The sequence below is a fragment of the Oryx dammah genome, unplaced genomic scaffold, assembly GCF_014754425.2.
Source record: "Oryx dammah isolate SB20612 unplaced genomic scaffold, SCBI_Odam_1.1 HiC_scaffold_5, whole genome shotgun sequence".
In the NCBI taxonomy this organism is placed as follows: Eukaryota; Metazoa; Chordata; class Mammalia; order Artiodactyla; family Bovidae; genus Oryx; species Oryx dammah.
Window position 1 is genome coordinate 52,627,449 of NW_024070189.1, and position 20,745 is coordinate 52,648,193.

General features: G+C 37.6%; 1 protein-coding gene across 2 annotated transcripts in view; it reads right to left on the bottom strand.

Annotated features, from left to right (window-relative positions):
* RBM27 (RNA binding motif protein 27) overlaps positions 1–18,154 on the bottom strand; it is a 61,742-nt gene extending 43,588 nt beyond the window's left edge. For both annotated transcript variants that reach the window (XM_040239796.1, XM_040239797.1), the window contains exons 1-5: positions 17,901–18,154; positions 8,112–8,230; positions 5,745–5,869; positions 1,181–1,272; positions 321–514 (exon numbers count right to left, since the gene is read on the bottom strand). In XM_040239796.1, coding sequence (XP_040095730.1) covers positions 321–514; positions 1,181–1,272; positions 5,745–5,869; positions 8,112–8,230; positions 17,901–17,959 — 589 coding nt within the window. In that variant the 5' untranslated portion in view covers positions 17,960–18,154. The remainder of the gene's footprint in view (positions 1–320; positions 515–1,180; positions 1,273–5,744; positions 5,870–8,111; positions 8,231–17,900) is intronic.
* Positions 18,155–20,745: the final 2,591 nt, after the last annotated feature.

Genomic DNA, 20,745 nt, shown 5'->3' on the forward strand with positions numbered 1-20,745 from the left:
GATTTTGTGACACAATTACAGATTGTACATTGCTCAGATATATTAAAGGTTGCTTGTTGGTGTTCAGTCCCTAAGTCATGTCTGACTCTTTGTGACCCCATGGACTGACTGCAGCACGCCAGGCTTGCCTGTCCTTCACTATATCCCGGAGTTTGCTTAGATTCATATCCATTAAGTCAGTGATGCTATCTAACCATTTCATCCTCTGCCGCCTCCTTCTCCTGTTGCCTTCAGTGTTTCCATCAAAGTGATGTTCTGACACCCCTGATACAAGAAGATAAGCAACTATGGAGTTTTAGGGGGAAGCCACTTGGACTCACCAACACTCCTATTTGGATCCCGGTCTTTGCTGCGCCCCCGGCTTCGACTCCGACTTCGACTCAGGCCTCGGCTCTTACTCCGGCTCTTACTCCTGCCTCTTCTCCAGTCATATTTCTCACGGTACAGTTCATTCCGCTCATAGTACCGGTCATAGTCTCTCCACTTGCCATCTTCTCTTTTCTTCTCCCGTGTCCTGTAATATACAGATATGAAAGCCATAGATACACTATAGAAACCAGGACAGAAAACAAATCCGGAATATGAATTATCCTGTGATTCATCAAAATTCGTAACTTCTAAGCTTTTCCAGAGAGCCGTAAAACCACTGCGTAATTCCTCTAATCCATTACATAAAAAGAAAAAACATTCCCTTCAAGTATACTGGGTGGGGAGAAATGAAAAAAAGAGGTGAATCCAAAGCATGGGGAGGGGTAAAAGGAAAAACATATTTAAAACTAGAAAAGACAAAAAGTTCAAAACAAAGAGTTCCTAAACAAAAACTAATTTTTTGATGGTAGGCTGAAGAATCAACATATAAATTGCACTACTTGTAATATAAAATGCTATGGACAATTTTAATACTGAGCACCCCTAACCAAATGGAACATTTCATTAATATTCTCTAAGGAGACTGTTCCCACCCCTGAGCTCCTGGGGAAAGCACATAATGATCACTGTTTATAAAAGGAAGAGAAAGTATGACAAAGACAAAAAACACAGGGAATGGAAAAAAAAATTACTTCTTTAATCATTTTACAATGAGAGGAGTAGAGCATATGTCAAAAATCCTGCTAATGTCCTTATAAGGTAACTGAAAAGTGAGTTATCAATATTTTCCTAATTAAAGATAAACACAAACCTTCGTTCACTAGATTCTGAACGAGTCTTCTGGGGACTAGGGTATTTCTTTTTTCTGCCATCTCGTTCTTCCTCTGCTGGCTCCTGAAACACCTACATGAAAATATTCATTAGAAATAAGAACAGTTCTTCCATAAATTATGAAACACATCCACTTGATAAATCTTTCTGGCAACAAGAGAGGGCATAAATATACTTAAATATTAAAGTCCAATCACATCCCCCAAAGTTGGTCAACCGGAAGAAGTAAAAAAAGATGTTGAAATTACTTTAACAGCAATATGTTAAATTTTAAATATCATCCTAATAGCAGTGTAGGAGGAAAACATTAATTCATTCTTTAAAATGTAACAGTAAAAATAACAAATGTCTACTTCTAAGTATCATATAGTAAAATGGTTTGTGTGTTTTCCTAATTATAAAATATATTCACAATATAATTCATTTGAGGAGAACTTTAGATTTATTTCATAGACAAAGTTTAAGGAACAAATGGTTAACCACTGCTATAAAACTAAGTATTTCATGTGAATTATGGAAAAATGGTATCAGAATTATTGGAAATGTTAAGGCTTCTTTTAAAACTTAAAGTCAAGATTGACCAGAAATACAGAACTAGTGATTCTATTAAAGTTTTTTAAACACAAGTTAATCTCAGAACAAATACATGGCACTTCCCTGGTGGTCGAGCAGTAAAGAATCCACCTGCCAATGCAGGGGACATGGGTTCAATCTCTGGTCTGGGAAGATCCCACATGCCTCAGGGCAACTAAGCCCATGCATCACAACCACTGAGCCCAGGTACCTAGAGCCTGTGTTCCACAACAAGAAAAGCCATCTCAATGGGACACCCGCATACCACAACTAGAGAGCAGCCCCTGCAACTAGACAAAGCCTACACGAGCAACGGAGACCCAGCACAGCCAAAAATAAATAAGTTAAAATATATATATACACACATGGCCTTTACTAGAGAGAAATTAAGACAAATGAAGACATCTGGAAGAGCTAAACAAATGCCCATCTAATGAGAGGCTCGTTTAAAAATACACAAATCAGGAAATGAGTGAATGGAACAGAAGATAACAATTTAGTAAAATCCAGGCAACATAAAATGGCAGCCACAATATGACAACCATATGTTGCTGACAAAAACATTCTACAATTCTTAAACTATATTTAAAAATCATTCTCTCTACCAATTCACAGGAAATACAGAGGATACAATCAGCAAAATCCAGAGTCAAAAACTCCAGTTTCTGGGGCAAATGACTCAGTTTTTTTGCTGAGCAAAAATGACTTGCTCAGCAAATGACTGAGTTTCTTCAGTCATTTTCTTCAACAAAATAAAATTTAAGGGAAAAAAGGGGGTGATGAAAAGAAGAGAGATATATAGGTAAGTAGGAAGCAGGGGGTTAAAAGATATAAAGAGACTTAAAAGATGTCAACTTGGAGAACTTTATCCTTCTTTTTGCTTTTGTATATTCTCTAAAGTTTTTTTTAATGGACATCTATTAATTCACTCCTTGAATTTTCCTAATTTTAGGGAAGTAATTTTCTAAACTACTAATTAGTTTTTCTAACGGGAAAACCTATTCTTCAAAACTTAAAGGACCCAAAATAATAAAAACATACAGCCAAACAAAAACCTGTGCATGAATGTTCATAGCAGTATTATTTATGATACATAAAAGTATTAACTATTTGCCTATTAATACAAATATCCATCAACTGATGACTGGATAAAGAAAATGTGATATATTCATAAAATGGAATATTATTCAGCCATGAAAAATAAAAGAGGTCCTGATACATGTTACAATGTGGAGGAACCTTTTAAGTGTTATGCTAAGCAGAAGAAGCCTGCCACAGAAGATTACATACTGTGTACTTCCATTTATATGAAATGTCCAGAATAAGCAAATTTAATGAGACTGAAAATAGTTTAGTATATTGCCTGGGGTGAGGACTGGGACTGGAAGCACCTGGAAGTAATGGCTTAATGAGCATGAAGTTTCTTTTTTAGATGCTGAAAATGTTCTAAAATGGATTATGGAGATGGTTATACAATTCTGAATACAATGAAAATTATCACATTTATATACATTAAATAGTTGAATTGTAAAGTTGGTGAATTACATATCAACAAGCTGTTTAAAAAAGTCAAAAGGGCATGCACAATATGAATGAATCTCAGGTAAAAATAAGCTAAGGAAGCTAGACAAAAGAGTATAAGACTTTTACATCCAGGTAGCATCCAGTAGGTTAAGGAAGCTAAATTAATTGTTCCCATGGGTATGGAAAACATACAAAGATCAAGAAATCCAAAGCAATATGGGTGAAGTCTTATTCAGCATCCTGCAGTATATTGCCAAACATGATTTTTAATCTCAAGTATATTTAAGTTGAAAATAAATGAGTGCTTCCTTGCTATATAAATAAAATGCTTGATTTGTACAGATTTTTTTAAAAGTCTGTATGATTCTTATTACATAAACTGAAAAAAACAAGAATACACTGTATCCCTGGTAGTTCAGACAGTAAAGTGTCTGCCTACAATGCAGGAGACCTGGGTTCAATCCCTAAGTCAGGAAGATCCCCTGGAGAAGGAAATGGCATGGCAACCCACTCCAGTATTCATGCCTGGAAAATTCCATGGACCAAGGAGCCTGGTGGGCTACAATCCATGGGGTGGAAAAGAGTCGGACACGCCTGAGCAACTTCACTTCTTTACACTGTATTAGAGATCAGAGTAGCAGTAACCTTGGCATGAGGGAAGTGAGAGGGAATACGTAAGAAGGAATTTAAAACAAAAAAAAAAGACACTTCAGCCAACTTGATTATTTAGATCTTGACTCAAACGAATGGGGAAAAAAATGGACATTATGAACAATTGGGTATCTGATATTAAGGAGTTATTGTTACTTTTATATACAAGAATATTTGGAGGCTTTAAAAATATAACCTTTTAGAGATACCTATTAAATATTTATGAGGATGGCAAGTGGCTGAAGGTACAAAAAAGACAACTTCCTCCCTTCAATGTTATCTAACAATTACTATAAACTATTATATTTACACACTATTCTACAAGCTATTATTTGTCAGTAATAACAATTGGGTGGGTTATGTATAAAAGCTAAGAAAATGGAAAAAAAGGCCAGACATTTGAGGTAGTATACATAGAAGCTGATATCTATTTTTCATAATTTTCAAAATTAAGATTTACTGCAAAGATACAAAATGAAATAGTGTAACAATTTGGTTTTTTTTCTTTAACTTTTTTCAAAACTCAAGATAATGTAATTTTCCTCATTAAAAGGAACTGTCTTTCAAACAGACACTTTCAATCCACTGACCTTCAATGACTCTAAAAAAGGATACATGTTGCAAAAATTTTAACTTATTATACAAAAATGTAACCTATACCTTTTTTAAAAAAATTTCCCTGACCAGGGATTAAACCAATGCTCTCAGCAATGAAAGCACAGAGCCCTAAGTGCTGCACGCTGCATGCTTGGCTGCTCAGCGGTGTCCGACTCTGCGACCCCATGGACTGGAGCCTGGTCTGGAGCCCGCCAGGCTCCTCTATCCATGGGACTTTCCAGGCAAGAATACTGAAGTGGGGTGCAATTTCCTTCCCAGGGGATTCTTCCCGACCCAGGGATCGAACCTGCATCTTCTTCCATGTCTCCTGCATTGTAGGCAGGTTTTTTACCAACTGAGCCATCAGAGAAGCCCTAAAGTGAAAGCATTCGTCACTCAGTCCTGACCAACTCTTTGCGACCTCATGGACTTTAATACACCAGGCTCCTCTACCCATGGAATTCTCCAGGTAAGAATATTGGAGTGGGTTGCCATTCTCTTCTCCAGGGAATCTTCCCAATCCAGGGATCAAACCTGGGTCTCCTGCATTGCAGGCAGATTCTTTACTATCTGAGCCATCAGGGAAGCCCAAGGGCATGTTGCCTTCCCATCAGGGAAATAAACCCTGGGCTCCCACATGACAGGTGGGGATACTCACCACTATACTAACAAGGACCACCAGAATTCCCTAACCTATAACTTAAACCAAAAATTATACATTATCCAATATAGAAGAAAAGTTTCTTCGTATTTCCATTACCTGAAAAAACATACTGGGAGCCCATTCTTTTTTTTTAACTGATGTGTAATTGATTTACAATGTTGTGCTAATTACTGCTGTACAGCAAAGTGATTCAGTTACATATATATATATATATATATATACACACACACACACACACACACACTTTATATTCTTTTCCATTATGGTTTATCATCATAGGATCTTGAATAGAGTTCCTTGTGCTGTACAGCAGGACTATGCTGTTTATCCATTCTGTATATGAAAGTTTACATCTGCAAACCTCAAACTCCCATTCCACCTCTTCCCCAGTCCTCTTCCCCGGTGCAACCCATCAGTCCATTCTCTATGTCCAATTAAAAGAGAATAATTTTTACAGAGGTCAAGTACCAACTGAGGATGATACTGGTAATAAGACCTAAGAAGTCCCTGCAAGCAAAAGAAAACTTTACATTACCTCTTCTTTAATTTCTTCTTTTTCTTGGACTGGTGGTTTTGGCTCAGGCTTAACTGGTTCCAAAGGAGGAAGGTAGTTCTTAGTATAGAGACTTTCAAATAGCTTATCCACAAAACCTGAAGTTTCTAAGGAGAAAATATAATATGTAAGTGTTACACAAAGGGAAATGAGGAATGACTAGTAGATAACCAAATGTTTGACAACACACTCTATTGGCAAAGTTGAGGAAAGTGGGACATCTCATTCACAGCTGGTGGAACTAAAAATGAGTCTAACCCTTATGGGGGAGAATCCCACTTCTGGGGTTTAAAACCCTTTAAAGATACTTGCACATGTACAAAATGATTTATATGCAAGGTTGCTTGTTTGAGTATGTAAAAGATTGGCTACAACCCAAATTTCCATGAATAAGAGACTAAATCATATGACAATCAAACAATAACACACAGCACCTATAAAAAGAGTAAGTACTGATATTATCAATGCTCCAAGATATAAAATTAAATATTGTATCCATATATATTTGCATTAAAGAAAACTCTGAAAGGACACAAAAATGACAAGGTAATGCACTGGGGGTGGGAAGGGATCAGATGAGGTGAGAGAGACTTTCATGATATACCTTTATATTGTTAGATTAACTAAATTGCCTACTCAAATATTTAAAATATTTTTGAATTAGTTGAAAAATAAATTTTGACATGAGAATGATATGAAAACATCATTTTATGTTTTAAGTAAAACATGAAAAAGGCTGCTCTATTTTGTTAACTTTTTCAGACTCTTTAATGGAGAGAACCAGAGGAAGTTATTAAAAATTAAATGTCAAGATATTTATATTATGTTATTTAACAAATTTAAGTCACTTCCATGGGTCCTACCCCTCAGGAAGAGCTAAAGAGGATATTTAAAGTATAATACAGGTTCTGCTTACACTGCAACTGTTACACATTTTACACAAATAACTATTTCTAAAATGTCAAATTTTTCCTTCAGAAAAGCATTTTTTCATAAACTTTTTAGGTTATTAATTTGTGCAGTAAGCATTTCCATGATTATAAAATGGTAAGCTCTTCTTACACATAACTTTAAGACAAATTAATCAGACCATTCGAAAGACTTTATGATCAGAAGACTGTTTTCACATGTCTCTGTATTTCTAAAGCACTTTTTAAAACATGTATTATTTTTGTAATTTAAAAGATACACACATTATGACTATCTTTAGTTAAAACTAAGCAATATTAATTAATAACATTTAGAAAATACTCATCTGTACTGAAAGAATTCTATATTAATTTTGTAAAAAAAGCCTTAATAACGCACAAAAAATATATAATCCTTTGTTTCAGACTGAGAAGCCATATGACTCTTTTCTTTTTCAGAAGATACTTGAGCTAAAGGATCCTTTCTCATTACTAACAACTATCTCAACTAGTAAATACAAAATATCCACATTCCTGTTTGTCCATTCAACAATATTTATTGAGTACCTTCTATATGTCAAGTCTGTATGTTTCGACTCTCCAATTTTAACAAAGGAAAAGATATACGGGAGGTGGCGAGAGACACACAGATAAACAGGCAGATTAACATATAACATGACAGGGAGTAACAAATGCCATGAAAAAATAATAAAGCAAAAATGGGAAGAGGAGAGAGTGACCTATACTGTATGTAGGATGTTCAGGGGAAACCACCCTGAGAAGATGACATTTGAGAAGAGGCCAGAAACCATGAGAAATCGTGTTTCAAGCAAGGGTAAAACAGTGTTCAAAAGCCCTCAGCTGGGAACATGTTTGCCATGCTGAACGAAACAGCAAGGTGGTCCATGTGGCTAGAATGGAACAAATGACAGGGAGTGGTAGGAGATGAGGTCAGAGAAGCAGCAAGGAGGCCCCCAGGAAGCTCCACAGGCTAGGAAAAAGATTTTGCTAAGAAGATGAGAAGTTAAAGACACACAGAGAAGAGGAGCATGCCCATTTCTTCTTGCATATCAAAAAGCCCCAGTCAAGAAGGAGAAAAACAGTTACCTTCATTGTCTTAATAAACAGTAAGAATAAGCACCTTCATTATCTTTAAAATTGTTACTCTTTAACCATTAACTTAGGCTCTACCACAAGCTCCAAGGATTCATTCACTTAAAAAATACTTGAATTACCACTGCCTCAATATTGGAGAGGAGCAGAATAGGAAAGGGAAAAAAATTTTGCCGAATACACAATAAATAATTAAGCATGAATAGGTATATTCAAGTATTGAAACAACTATGACCAATTTCTTTCCTTTCAAGCTTCAAGATTTTATCAGGAAGTTTTAAATTTAAAATCTCTATTTAAATACTTGGTTGAAGGCTATAATAATTACCTTTTTGTAAAAATACGTCAAGTTGATCGGCACAAAAGGCTTTCAATTCTTTCTCAGGTTTGTCCTTCTTGACCAGTGCTACAACATAGTTGGCTAAGGCTGAAGGGTCAGCATCACATCTAGTTAGACAAAGAGAAAATAAGCATTTTTAAACATTTTTTTCAAATACTGATGCCATTAATGAAACCACCCCTATTTTGGAAGGCTTCAAGTAAGAAACTTTATTTTAAAAAATGACTGCAAACACAGGCAACTATCATTAACAAAGAGCATATTTATATATATATTACAGTTAAGTTTTCCTTTTCCTGCTTATTTTTATAAAATAACGTGCCTCCTATTTTCAATGTTCCAATTATACTCAGAACTTTGGACTGAATCTATATTTATTTACTCTCAATGGTAATAGGGAAAGGGTGGCAATGGACTCTTAAGGTGCAGCTTGACTCCCAGGCTGTAGAAGGGCTATAGATCTGTTCAGGAACTCTGTTCTGAGTGATCAATGAAAAAGCAGGGGACAGCTTTTCCATTCTCTGTAACGCCAAGCACCAACATCTAAAAATGGCAATTTCTACCTCTAATCTTCTCAGTGAGTATCTTAAGGATCATTTTAAGACAAAAAGTAAGAACACAAAAAGCATGTCACCTTAAATTTTATTGGCAAAAACTTCAGCAGCTATTAGGAAGAAAGAAAAGATTGGGGAGTTAGAACAGGAAGGATAAGAGAAGTGGTGAAAGGGCAGCAGAGAGAACCTTTATCTACGTCACTTTTTTTCTAGTCAGTAGTAACCTGACTTTGACATTCCAAATTATCTCTTATGCCAGGGCAGCACAAGATCCTTGAGTTGCCAACTCCTAATGTACAGCAATCCACCAGACTTAATATTTTATATATATTACAAGTAATAGAAAGTTTTCTTCTTATAAAAAATATACATACACATGCTTATATATTTATATTCTATTTTCCCCATAAATGTACATTTAAGTATCATAAAGCCTTTGTGGCTTCACAGCACTGTTGTGAAGATAAAATGAAAAAAACTCAGAATGACAGGAAGTAAAATCATTATGCAAGCAAAATGATTATATCCCTATAAAACACTAATCTTATTCTATGATCCTTGGGCCTCTACTATAAATCAGAAAGTTAAAAAAGTTTCAGCTCAAGGTATCAATCACATTTCCAATAACATTATGAGATTAGTAAGTAAAAAACAACACCCTTACTTCCTTTCTAGTGTATACTTTTAAAACATTTATGCACCAAATTCTGAGACCAAATTTCAATTCTATCAATTTTATAAAACTCAAAACTAACTTAAAAAAAAATGATGGGCAAATGTCAGACTGCACTAGGAGTCTAAGTACACAGATGATGAGTTATGTATTCATTAAAAGAAAGCTGGGATCCTTAAATAAAACGACTGTATTTTGGAGAATTATGAACAGATTACCTTAATAAATCCAACTGCTAAATTCTAAAATGGACATACAGCGTCTCCACTTACATTCTAAACACAGAGAGAAAGGATTTACTTATTTAAATAACTAAGAATGGCAGAAAAGAAGCAATGTTATTTTCCCTGATCTTATGGGAACCTTCAAGGAGTCTCAGGACCTAACAGGTATAACACTGAGTAAGAGTATGAGGTTTCCCGTGAGAAACAGGCAAAACTGAGATTACTGGAAAATGAGGGGAGTTAAACAAATCCAGGTTATCTTCTACATATAGTTAGTATTCAGACTCTAAAAAACAAATGCAGAATTAGGCCGTTTCTGATGAAATACATTTTGATGTAACAGTGATAAAACTCAAGATGAATAGTTACAAGAAGGTAAGAGTAGACACCAAGAAAAGAGTGATTATAGATTCTAAATATTTGTTTAATGTGAATGAACAAGTGATTGTTAATAAATGATAGTTAGAATTCTGCACCAAATACAAAAAGCACATTTATAACCAAAGGAATGGGACCATTTAAATTTAACAGCTCCTACTATGTATCCATAAAGTGCACTAAGAATGAAGGAAATCACCAGTCTGAAACAATGAGTCACATCAATTGAATGATGAAACAAATACATTGGGAAGTTTTTGCTGTGATTTTTTTTTTGTACCTTTATGATTGCTCTCATTTATTCTTTCATCACCACTTACCATATACTCTTTTAAAACTGACAATTAAAATATTATAGTAGCTATGGTACCAATAGTAGCTATAATAGCTACTATAATAGTAGCTACTATTATAGCTACTATTAAAATAGCTACTATTATAGCTATATAATAGCTATATAATATTATAGCTGCTATTATAGTAGCTATACTATAATAGTAGCTATGGTAGTAGCCATACTATAATAGTAGCTATGGTACCAACTTTCCTGGACAAGGAAAAGGCTACCCACTCCAGTATTCTGGCCTGGAGAATTCCATGGACTGTACAGTCCATGGGGTTGCAGAGTCAGACATGACTTAGAGACTTTCACTGATACGGACATGATACCAGTACTAATAGTAGAGCAAAAAGACTTTCAGAAGTATGTCACAAAATTATGAGCATGACTAAGACCCTTGATGGAGAAGGCAATGGCACCCCACTCCAGTACTCTTGCCTGGAAAATCCCATGGATGGAGGAGCCTGGTAGACTGCGGTCCATGGGGTTGCTAAAAGTAGGACACGACTTCACTCTCACTTCTCACTTTCATGCATTGGAGAAGGCAATGGCAACCCACTCCAGTGTTCTTCCCTGGAGAATCCCAGGGACGGGGGAGCCTGGTGGGCTGCTGTCTATGGGGTTGCACAGAGTCGGACACAACTGAAGCGACTTAGCAGCAGCAGTAGCAAGACTTTGATAGGTTACAAGACGAATGCAGGGCCACTTCCTACTTCTCTTACACAAAAACAGTACCCAAAGAGTATTTAAAATCTTTTTGCTCTTGGGACTTCCCCAGTGGTCCAATGGCTAAGACTCCACTCTCCTAAAGCAGGGGATCTGGGTTTCAATCCCTGCTCAGGGAACTAGATCCCACATGCCGCAGCTAAGAGTTCACATGCTGCAATGAAAGATCAAAGACCCCATATGCTGCAGTTAAGACCCAGTGCAGCCAAAATAATTAATTTTTTTAAAAAATCCCTTTTAGCTCTTCATTTATAACCAAAGCTTATGGAAATTCATTTCTGCTTAACTATAGGGACAAAGTATATCTTGGAAAGAGATTTTAAAATTATGGGGCCATGGCTATGTTAAACACATGTTTCTAGACAAAAAGGGGCTTCCATTATAACAAAGAGATTAGGAAAGGTAATAATATACACCAAAAAGTACTATTCTATAGTCTTTAAAAGGTCTTAATAGCATGTGTGTGCACGTGCTAAGTTGCTTCAGTTGTGTTTCTTTGCAATCTTACAAACTGAAGCCCACCAGGCTCCTTTGTCCATGGGATTCTCCACGCAAGAATACTGGAGTGAGTTGCCATGCTTTCCTCCAGGGAATCTTCCCAACCCAGGTATCAAACCCACATCTCCTATGTCTCTTGCACTGGCAGGTGGGTTCTTTACCATTAGACCCACCTGGGAAACCCCTTAACAGCACGATCAATTATTATTCATTTTACAGATGCCTAAATTTGTAAACATGTAAAGACAAATCAAGTGATCCATTCAAAACCAGGGAGACAGCTTACCTGTGGAACTAAAACTCAGTTTCAATTCCATGCAAGTAAAATCTATCACAGCATATACATTTTTTCTAATGTGTATCTGCACAACAAATTAATGTGTTCTAAGCCTCAATTGGTAATCACTTTTCAGTTAAAATAAAGAACCATAAGAAGTTTCCTAAAGTTTAGTGGAAGTTACAAATAAGGATTCTTTAAAACTCACATCTTGCATAATGTTCTACAAACATGTTTCCATTATCTATTTTTATTTAAAAGAATAAAAATTGCTTAGAATGAATTTTTATCATGAGAAGTTAATAGAAATATTGCCCAGAAATGTCTTATCTGTAAAAATCTCAAATCTGTCTTTTTTCTTCTTAATGAAATCACCATTGCAGGTATTAACACATCCGCTGAGCTATCAACTCAGCCTTAGAGATACTTTTAGTAATCTGATTTTCTCAATATGCTTAGCTGGTGGCTACTGCATTACTACTATTGTGTAGGAAACAAAAATATTGGTTCTTCCACGTCTTTTCAAATGAAAGCTTTCATATTCCCCATTATTAGTTAGGGGCTTTCATGAATGAAGACGACGCGAAAGAAAATATCCCTAGATTTATCTGGAGGGGAAAAATAGATGTTACTCAGTTGCAGACACCATTGTGATACCCTAGCACAGACACACTCAGAAAATGAGACTACTTAAAAAAAAAAAATCATACTTTTCTAATTGTGACCAACCTAAATACACATACAAGGACACTGATTAGACATTTACTAAATGTTAAGGAAATGACAACCTTCTTGCTGGGTAATGGAATTACTTTGAGCAAGACAGACCTTGCCCCTCAGTCACAAGGAAATGAAAAAAAAAAAATTATAGTACAAAATATCAAATGGCTAAACAAAGAGATTAATAATGAAGTAACAACACTGTGAGAGGACGAGACAAGACACTGGTAGGAAATGAGGCTATGAAGGCAATATATGGCTCCTAACCTACAGCAAATGGGCCAGAGAGAGTGAAGTCAGAAATATTTAGGAGTCAGACCAAAGGACATAAGAACAAATACGTTCCTAACTTAGTATACTAAAACTTGCCAAGAAGTCTTTGGGCCAGAGTAAGTCTTCTATGAAATAGTGAATGGTCTCCTTAAATATGTCCCACAGAACTTTAGAGGGAAATAAATTCTTTGAAGTTACTACATACATTTTAGAAAATTATCAATACTTTTCAGTCTTAAGAACATACCCACAAAATACTCATTTTATTCTTGCAGTTCATTTATTAAGAGGTGAGATCTAACAAGCTGCTACACGGTGATTTTTCTTCCCATTTGAGCAACTGCAGAGATTTCTACTCAAAATTAATTTGGTAAGGATTGCAAATGTACAAACAGCATGTAAACTTTAGAGTTCAACCCAAATATACACCCCCTGACCACTGCGTCAACAGAATTATCCCAATGAACATTATTGTGTCTTTCCCATCATACTCAGAAATGACACAAAGTCAGTGTTTTACAGTATTTTTTTTTTTTTTTTTTTTAACAAAGACCTTGATATGGCCTAAACTCACAGAAACTGCACATCAGGTTGAAGGGTTTCTCTACCAATTCTTGTCTAGGGCCTGCAATGAGAATTGTCATGCACTAGACTGATTATTCTGTAAGTGGCAGAAGGACTTAACACTAGTATTAATAAGTATTTTTGCAAAAATAGTTTAATATATTTTCACATTTCAAAAACCATAAAAGTCATTTATATTTAATGATTCTGGTACATAAAATACTTTTTACAGTCTGCATCATTGCGAGATAGGTAAAAGGTTAATATAATTGTTTAACACAGAAAGGTGAGAAAACTCTCCAAAGTCAGTGACTCAAATATAGATCTAGAAACTAAATGCCCTGCATCGCACAGTGATGCTCTACCAAAACAAACGACAGATAAACGGATAAGTGCAACTGTCCAGGGAGTATTACAAACCCTATCACTCTCTTCAAAATACGCATCAAGGCAATTTGGGGGGGGTGATTCATAGCTTTTTTTTTTCTTTCAGTTTGACATATAATTGACATACAGAACTATGTATGTCTGAATTGTACAGCATTAATGATTTTACTTACATATATGAAATGTTACCATGATAAATTTAGTGAACATTTATTTCACACAGATACAAAATAAAAACAAAAAACACGTTTTTTCCTTGTCGTGACAAGTCAGGATTTTATCTCAACTTTCATATGTAACACACAACAGTGTTAATCATATTAATCATGCTTCACATTCTTAGTACTATACATCTTGTACCTGGAAGTTTGTACCTACTTAGTATCCTCGTCCAACTCTCCTCGAAACAACCCCACCTCTGGTAATCACAAATCTGATCTCTTTTTCTATGAGTTTGTCTGTCTGTTTTTGAAGTAAAATTGACTTAAAACACTTATGTTAGCTGCTGGTGTACAACGCTGTGATTTGGTATTTCTATACATTACAAAATTATTATCACAAGACAAATTTTTACAATAAACCTAATAAGCAGTAGTGAATTAGATGTACTTATACATATTCAATATATATTAAAAAAATAACTTAAAACATTCTTCATTAAAGACAACATTTTTGGTAGAAATGCATGTGTGTTATTTTAAATTGCTTGCTTGAATGTTTTCTAAACTTGTAGAAATTTCTCCACTGGCTGATTTATCCTCTAGATTTACTTAGAACCTTATATTTAAGGAGTCCAGATAGTTCAAGTAAGCAGTTATTTGTAATAAAAAGAAATCATGACATGTCCTACTCATGTATAATCCCTACAGTAGTCTCTATAACTAGGATATCTAGAAGATTTTGAAACTGAAGAAAGATGAGGACCCCAAACAAGATCTGTGTTCAGTCTGTTCATGCAGCAGTAGGAAAAGAGATAAACTCCTGGACTAAGATGGTTTCTCTCCCTTTTACTGCACTGCCAATGAAAATGGTACTGGGTAGTCCGCAGCTAGCTCAGAAGTGCTTTCTTCTAGACTCCCTCCTCCCCCTCCCCATCCGTCCTCTAATAAGGTAACAGATATGCCCCACATCTACAAAAGGAGTGGAAACAGATAAGCTCTAACGAGATTTCTAATTTGTCTATGGGGCACAAACACATACAAACTAGACTGGTTTCATAATATTCTGCTACATGACTTCATTTCACTAATGACAAGGTAGACCATACTTAAAAATCCCTAAAAATCAAAACCTTTTATAATTCAGTCACTTTTTTTTTTTTTTTTTTGGCCATCCATGTGGCTTGCAGGATCTTAGCTCTCGAAATGGGGATTGACCCAGGTTCACAATAGTGAAAGCACAGAGTCCTAACCACTGCACCACCAGGGAATTCCCTAAATTTAGAAAATTTTAAATTAAGCTAAATAAGAAAGTGCAACAGGAAATCATGTACATAGCTACAGTCTGATTAAAACATATCCATTGCAACTACATTATATGAAAGCCTGACAACTGCTCTGAAATGCTATGTTGTAGCAACATGCCAATCTCCCATGAAAATTTTCTTGAATCTGGAATATGCAAAAAGTAAACTTACAAATACAACTCACTTCAGCATATCATTTCTTACATTTTAGGATGTCTAAACAAAAAATACTCTCCCATGTCAACATACTAAGAATGAGAATATATGTGACATTTCCACTTGCCTTTACTATTAACACTTTCACCCAAAACCATTACCTATATGAGTTAAAAATAAGTATTTACTTTGTAGTTTATTTTGTAATTTTGTAGTTCTAGGAAAATTATCTATATTATTAAGTCTAAGCAGTGATTTTAGATCTTTCTTAACACTAAAAAAGTAACAATAGTAACAAAAATAATCTTTAAAAGAGGCATGATGTGACCTTTACGTTGAAGATATATCTCAAAACAAATGGGGAAACTAATCATTTTGAAAGATAACTTTTATCCATAAAAATTACAAAATATATATGAATAAAATCAGTATAAATCATCCAAAAAATCTGGTGAAAACACCCTAGGGACACTTAAGTTCCCACCCAAACTAAACTCTGACAATAAGAAAAAAATAAAAAATATTCCCCAGACCAAAACATTTTAGGGAGCTTTAAAAAAATAATTAACTATAATATTAAAACTTGTCACCTTCTAAAAATACACATTTAATACTTTCAAAAGTATTACCAACATTTAATACTTTCAAAAGTATCTACCATCCAACTAAAAACACAAAGGTTCTCCTGTTCTATATTTTAATAGACCTTTTTCTATTCTTAGCCTCTTCCATATATGGTCAATCTCACTAACTCTACTTCATGATTTCCCACCTTCATCACAATCCATTTCCACCTTTGTGCTCCAATCTTGATACTGTATGTAGGAAAAGTATGATGCACACTCAAGAGGCCCATATTCTTCAATAAAACTCTTAAGTGTGCCCAGAAGTCATTTGCATTTTACTTAGACCATCACTAATGTAAAACTCAGAAGCCCCCAGTGTACATTCATTCATACCTGTGCTCATACACACATCCTCAGAAAGCAAATACCACTTCAGACATCAAAATTCCCTTAATGCTGTCTCACTTTCCCATCCTACCATCTTCACAAGGCTGACACACTGGACTACAAATGAGTCTTCCTAGGTGTTAGAATCCCACCCCAAGAAACAGAAATAGCAAAACATCAAAAGTTAGTTAACAGGGTTTCTCAGGAGCACAAGGAAATAGACAAACAGGGAAGTAGCACTCTCCTAACAACCAACTTCACCACACCTCCCGAATTACCCTTTATTTCCACCTCTGCAAAAACTCAATTTTTCCACTAAAATTATCTGATCTAATGAATCAAAGTCTGCTCATGTCTTCTACTCCTTTTCTTTCAGCCAGAAAGCCCTCACCTCCAGTAGGAGGAAAAGTAATAAGTAGAAATGACAAAGGGGCAACAAATGATTCCCTCCCTTCCCATGCCTTCTTTCCCAAGAGAGTTAGTTTATCACCTCCTCCCACCCTCCCTCCAGCTTTTCCTCTTCGCTCACAGAGATACCTTTCAGAGACTACCTATATCCCAGTGACCCAACTTAACACTTCACCATCTGATCTCTTTAAAACGGTTACAAAACCAACAAAAAGTTCGTATCTTCGCTATTCCTTTATTTCAAGGGTCCCAACAATATTTCCACCATACTACTCTAGATATCAGAAACAAGCCCCTCACCAATAATCCTACACCCCAATCCTCTCAGTAGTTACAAAACTCTTTCCACTACCCGCTTCATTATTCCAACACCTGCATCTAAAAATCCCTTGGTGCTGCCGGTATACCCCTTTCAGCCTGTTCTCCAATAATATTAGATACTCGAGTACTCCTTTCAACCCCCAATCAAACTTACAAAAACCTCACTTTTCCCAAACCCTAATGGTAATCATCAGCTTTCTTGGCACTACCAACTCAATAATAGCATCCCTTAATAGGCTTATCAAATTCCTAATAATTCCCAAAACACTTCAGTGTCCACAAATCCCTATCCACTACCCTATTTTAATTCAATATTCTTGAACCCTTAGAATTCATCAGTAATCGCTATAAAGCCTTTAATGTCCCTGTTCTCCTTTTCTTCCTTCATGCTTCCTAAAGGTCCCCAATACTCCGCTTCTAGATCGTTTAGTCCCGGAATAATATTGTTTGTAAAACCCTTAATATCCTGCTATTCCCTTCAAGATCCCGATATTCAAATCCTAAAATCCCTCAAGAGCCCCGATTAGTCTCTCAGTTCTCAAAGAGCAGTATTTTAAATTCCCTCACTTCCAGCTACCCTTTTGAGCACCTCAAAATGTGTATTTCAAAAGCCCTCGCTGTCCTCCCCGCGCCCGCCCCCCCCCCGCCCCGTTCCCAAAGCCACACCGCCTCTACGTCCCTTGCTCTCCTCCCCCCACCCCCCCCACAATGGTGATAGTACTACAGAGAAGACGTCGCCGGGACCTCCCGACCGCTGCCCCTCCGCTCCGCCCTCCCCCACGCCGCTTCCCCTCCCCCCACGCCCCCGCGGGCCCCCAACGCCCACGTTCGCCAGCCCCGGCCCAGCCTGCCTCACTCACATCGGCTCCAGTAACTTGGCCAGCCAGGACTTGAGGGCATCCACATCCTCTATGAGCATGGTGCAGGGAAGGCGGGCTCGGCCGCCGCTCTTGGTAGGGCCTGCCGCGAGTCGCCCCCCGCCGCCTCCTCACGCCTTCTTCACAGCTCCGGGTGCCTCAGCCCACCGGGCATCTTAGAGGACTTCAACCTACTCCCCCGGCCGGGGCCTAACAGGAACTAACCCAAGAGCCCTCGCTCAACCTAGCCCGACGGCACAGGAGGGGGGAGATAGCGTCGAGTGGCGAGCGCTGCAACCAATAGGAAGGAGAGGGCCTTGCGCGCAAAGCCAATGAAAAGGCTCGTTCGCCCCGCCCGCCGGTCGTACCCTGTAAAGGAGGAGGGATTTAGCAAGGTAGGTAGAGAGCTTACGTGAACTCCTGGTGCAAGATGGTATCTTGGAGAAGGTGCTGTGGCTCTTAAAGGGGCCGCGGCACTTTTTTTTTTTTTTTTTAAGCACGCCGCCGCCCGCCGCGGAATACCGGTGTCTGTGCTGGGAGTGCCTGGGGGAACCCGGTGAGCCCCTCAGCCTGGTTCCTTCCTCCCGTTTTTTTCCTGGAAACACACACTAGTGTCCCGAAATGACTCAGCTGTAGTAAATCTGCAACATAACGTGCAATACGTTCACGTTCGACACTGTGCACAGAACGCAAAATTTTACTTTTTTTCCCTCACACGCTCATTTTGCTCGGCACGCATGCTGGTATCTTTTGCTGCTGTGCTTAAATTATGCACAATGCTATGGCAACCCTTCCTTAGACTCCAATAATCGTCATTTTAAAAACGTGGCGCAACGGTTGCAAAAGACAGAAGCCATTTCAATTTTATCAGTATTTTTAGTATATTCTTTTTAAGGGAGAAAAAGGATTCCATTTTTTAAAAAATTCTCTTTTCATTGCTTCTCTAAAGTTCGATGGGGATTTTGTGCAGAGAAGATGTTGGTCAGCAAAAAAGTTTTTAAAAATAATATTTAAAAAACTGAAATCACTGAAATGGGCAAATTGGTTTGTACTAGATAAAAAATTCTCTTTTGGAGTTTTGAAATGACTGGCTTGGCACTGGTGTTAGAATGTTTATTCAATAACGATTACTGAGCACCTGCTATACACCAGCACTGTGTAAGGCACTGGGATTCCAATGGTGAGCAAAACAAACAGTCCTTCTTCCTAGAAAGCCGGACAGTTTATGAGATTATGCATTGTAATCATAACATTATGAAAAATACCTGATGAGCATACACCTCATATAAAAGAGATGGGTCAACCCAAAATAAGCAGGCAGACTGTAATATACATATGTAGCAGATGTAGGCAAATTTTTTCTGTAAAAGTCTCAGTTCAGTTCAGTTCAGTGCAGTCTCTCAGTCGTGTCCGACTCTTTGCGACCCCATGAATTGCAGAACGCCAGGCCTCCCTGTCCATCACCAACTCCTGGAGTTTACTCAAACTCGAAGTCCATTGAGTCGGTGATGCCATCCAGACATCTCATCCTCTGTCATCTCCTTCTCCTGCGCCCAATCCCACCCAGCATCAGAGTCTTTTCCAATGAGTCAACTCTTCGTAAAAGGCTAGACAGCAAATATTTTTTGGTTTTGTGGGCCATGAGGTCTCTGACAACTACCCAGCTGTGCCCTCTTGGCATGAAATAGGTCATAGGTAATATGGAACAAATGACTGTGGCTGTGTTCCAATAAAAGGTGTATGAAAATTTCAATGTGAGAGTGTTTTCATGTGTCACAACATATTATTCCCTTGATTTTTTTTCTCCAACCATTTTAAAGTGTAAAAGTTATTGTTACCTCACAGGTGTCCAGGAACAGGTGCCAACATGGTCTGGCTTGCAGGCTAGTTTGTGGACCCCCTACATGTGTGTGCACCCAACTCTTGGCAACCCTGTGGATCGTAGCCCACCAGGCTCCTCTCTCCATGGGATTCTCCAGGCAAGAATACTGGAGTGGGTTGCCATTTCCTCCCCCAGGGGACCTTCCCGACGCAGGGATAGAAGCCGCGTTTCCTGTGTCCCCTTCATTGGCAGGCGAATCTTTACCCCTGAACCACTTGGGAAGTGACCCAGGTGGCATTAGTGGTAAAGAACCCGCCTGCCAGTGCAGGAAATGTAAGAAACCTGGATTCCATCCATGCGTAGGGAAGGTCCCCTGGAGGAGGAAATGGCAACCCACTAAAGTATTCAGTTCAGTTCAGTTCAGCGGCTCAGTTGTGTCCAACTCTTTGCCATCCCATGGTCTGCAGCATGCCAGGCTTCCCTGTCCATCACCAACTCCCGGAGCTTACTCAAATTCATGTCCATGTAGTAGGTGATATCATCCAACCATCTCATCCTCTATCAATCCTTCCCAGCGTCAGGGTCTTTTCTAGGGAGTCAGTTCTTCGCATCAGGTGGCCAAAGTAATGGAGTTTCAGCTTCAGCATCAGTCCTTCTAGTGAATATTCAGGACTGACTTCCTTTAGGATGGACTGGTTGGATCTCCTTGCAGTCCAAGGGACTCTCAAGACTCTTCTCCAACACCACAGTTCAAAAGCATCAATTCTTCGGTGCTCAGCTTTTTTTATAGTCCAACTCTCACATGCATACATGACTACTGGAAAAACCACAGCTTTGACTAGATGAACCTTTGTTGACAAAGTAATGTCTCTGCTTTTTAATATGCTATCTAGGTTGGTCATAGCTTTTTTCCCAAGGCGCAAGTGTCTTTTAATTTCATGGCTGCAGTCACCATCTGCAGTGATTTTGGAGCCCACAAAAATAAAATCTCTCCCTGTTTCCACTGTTTCCCTATCTATTCGCCAT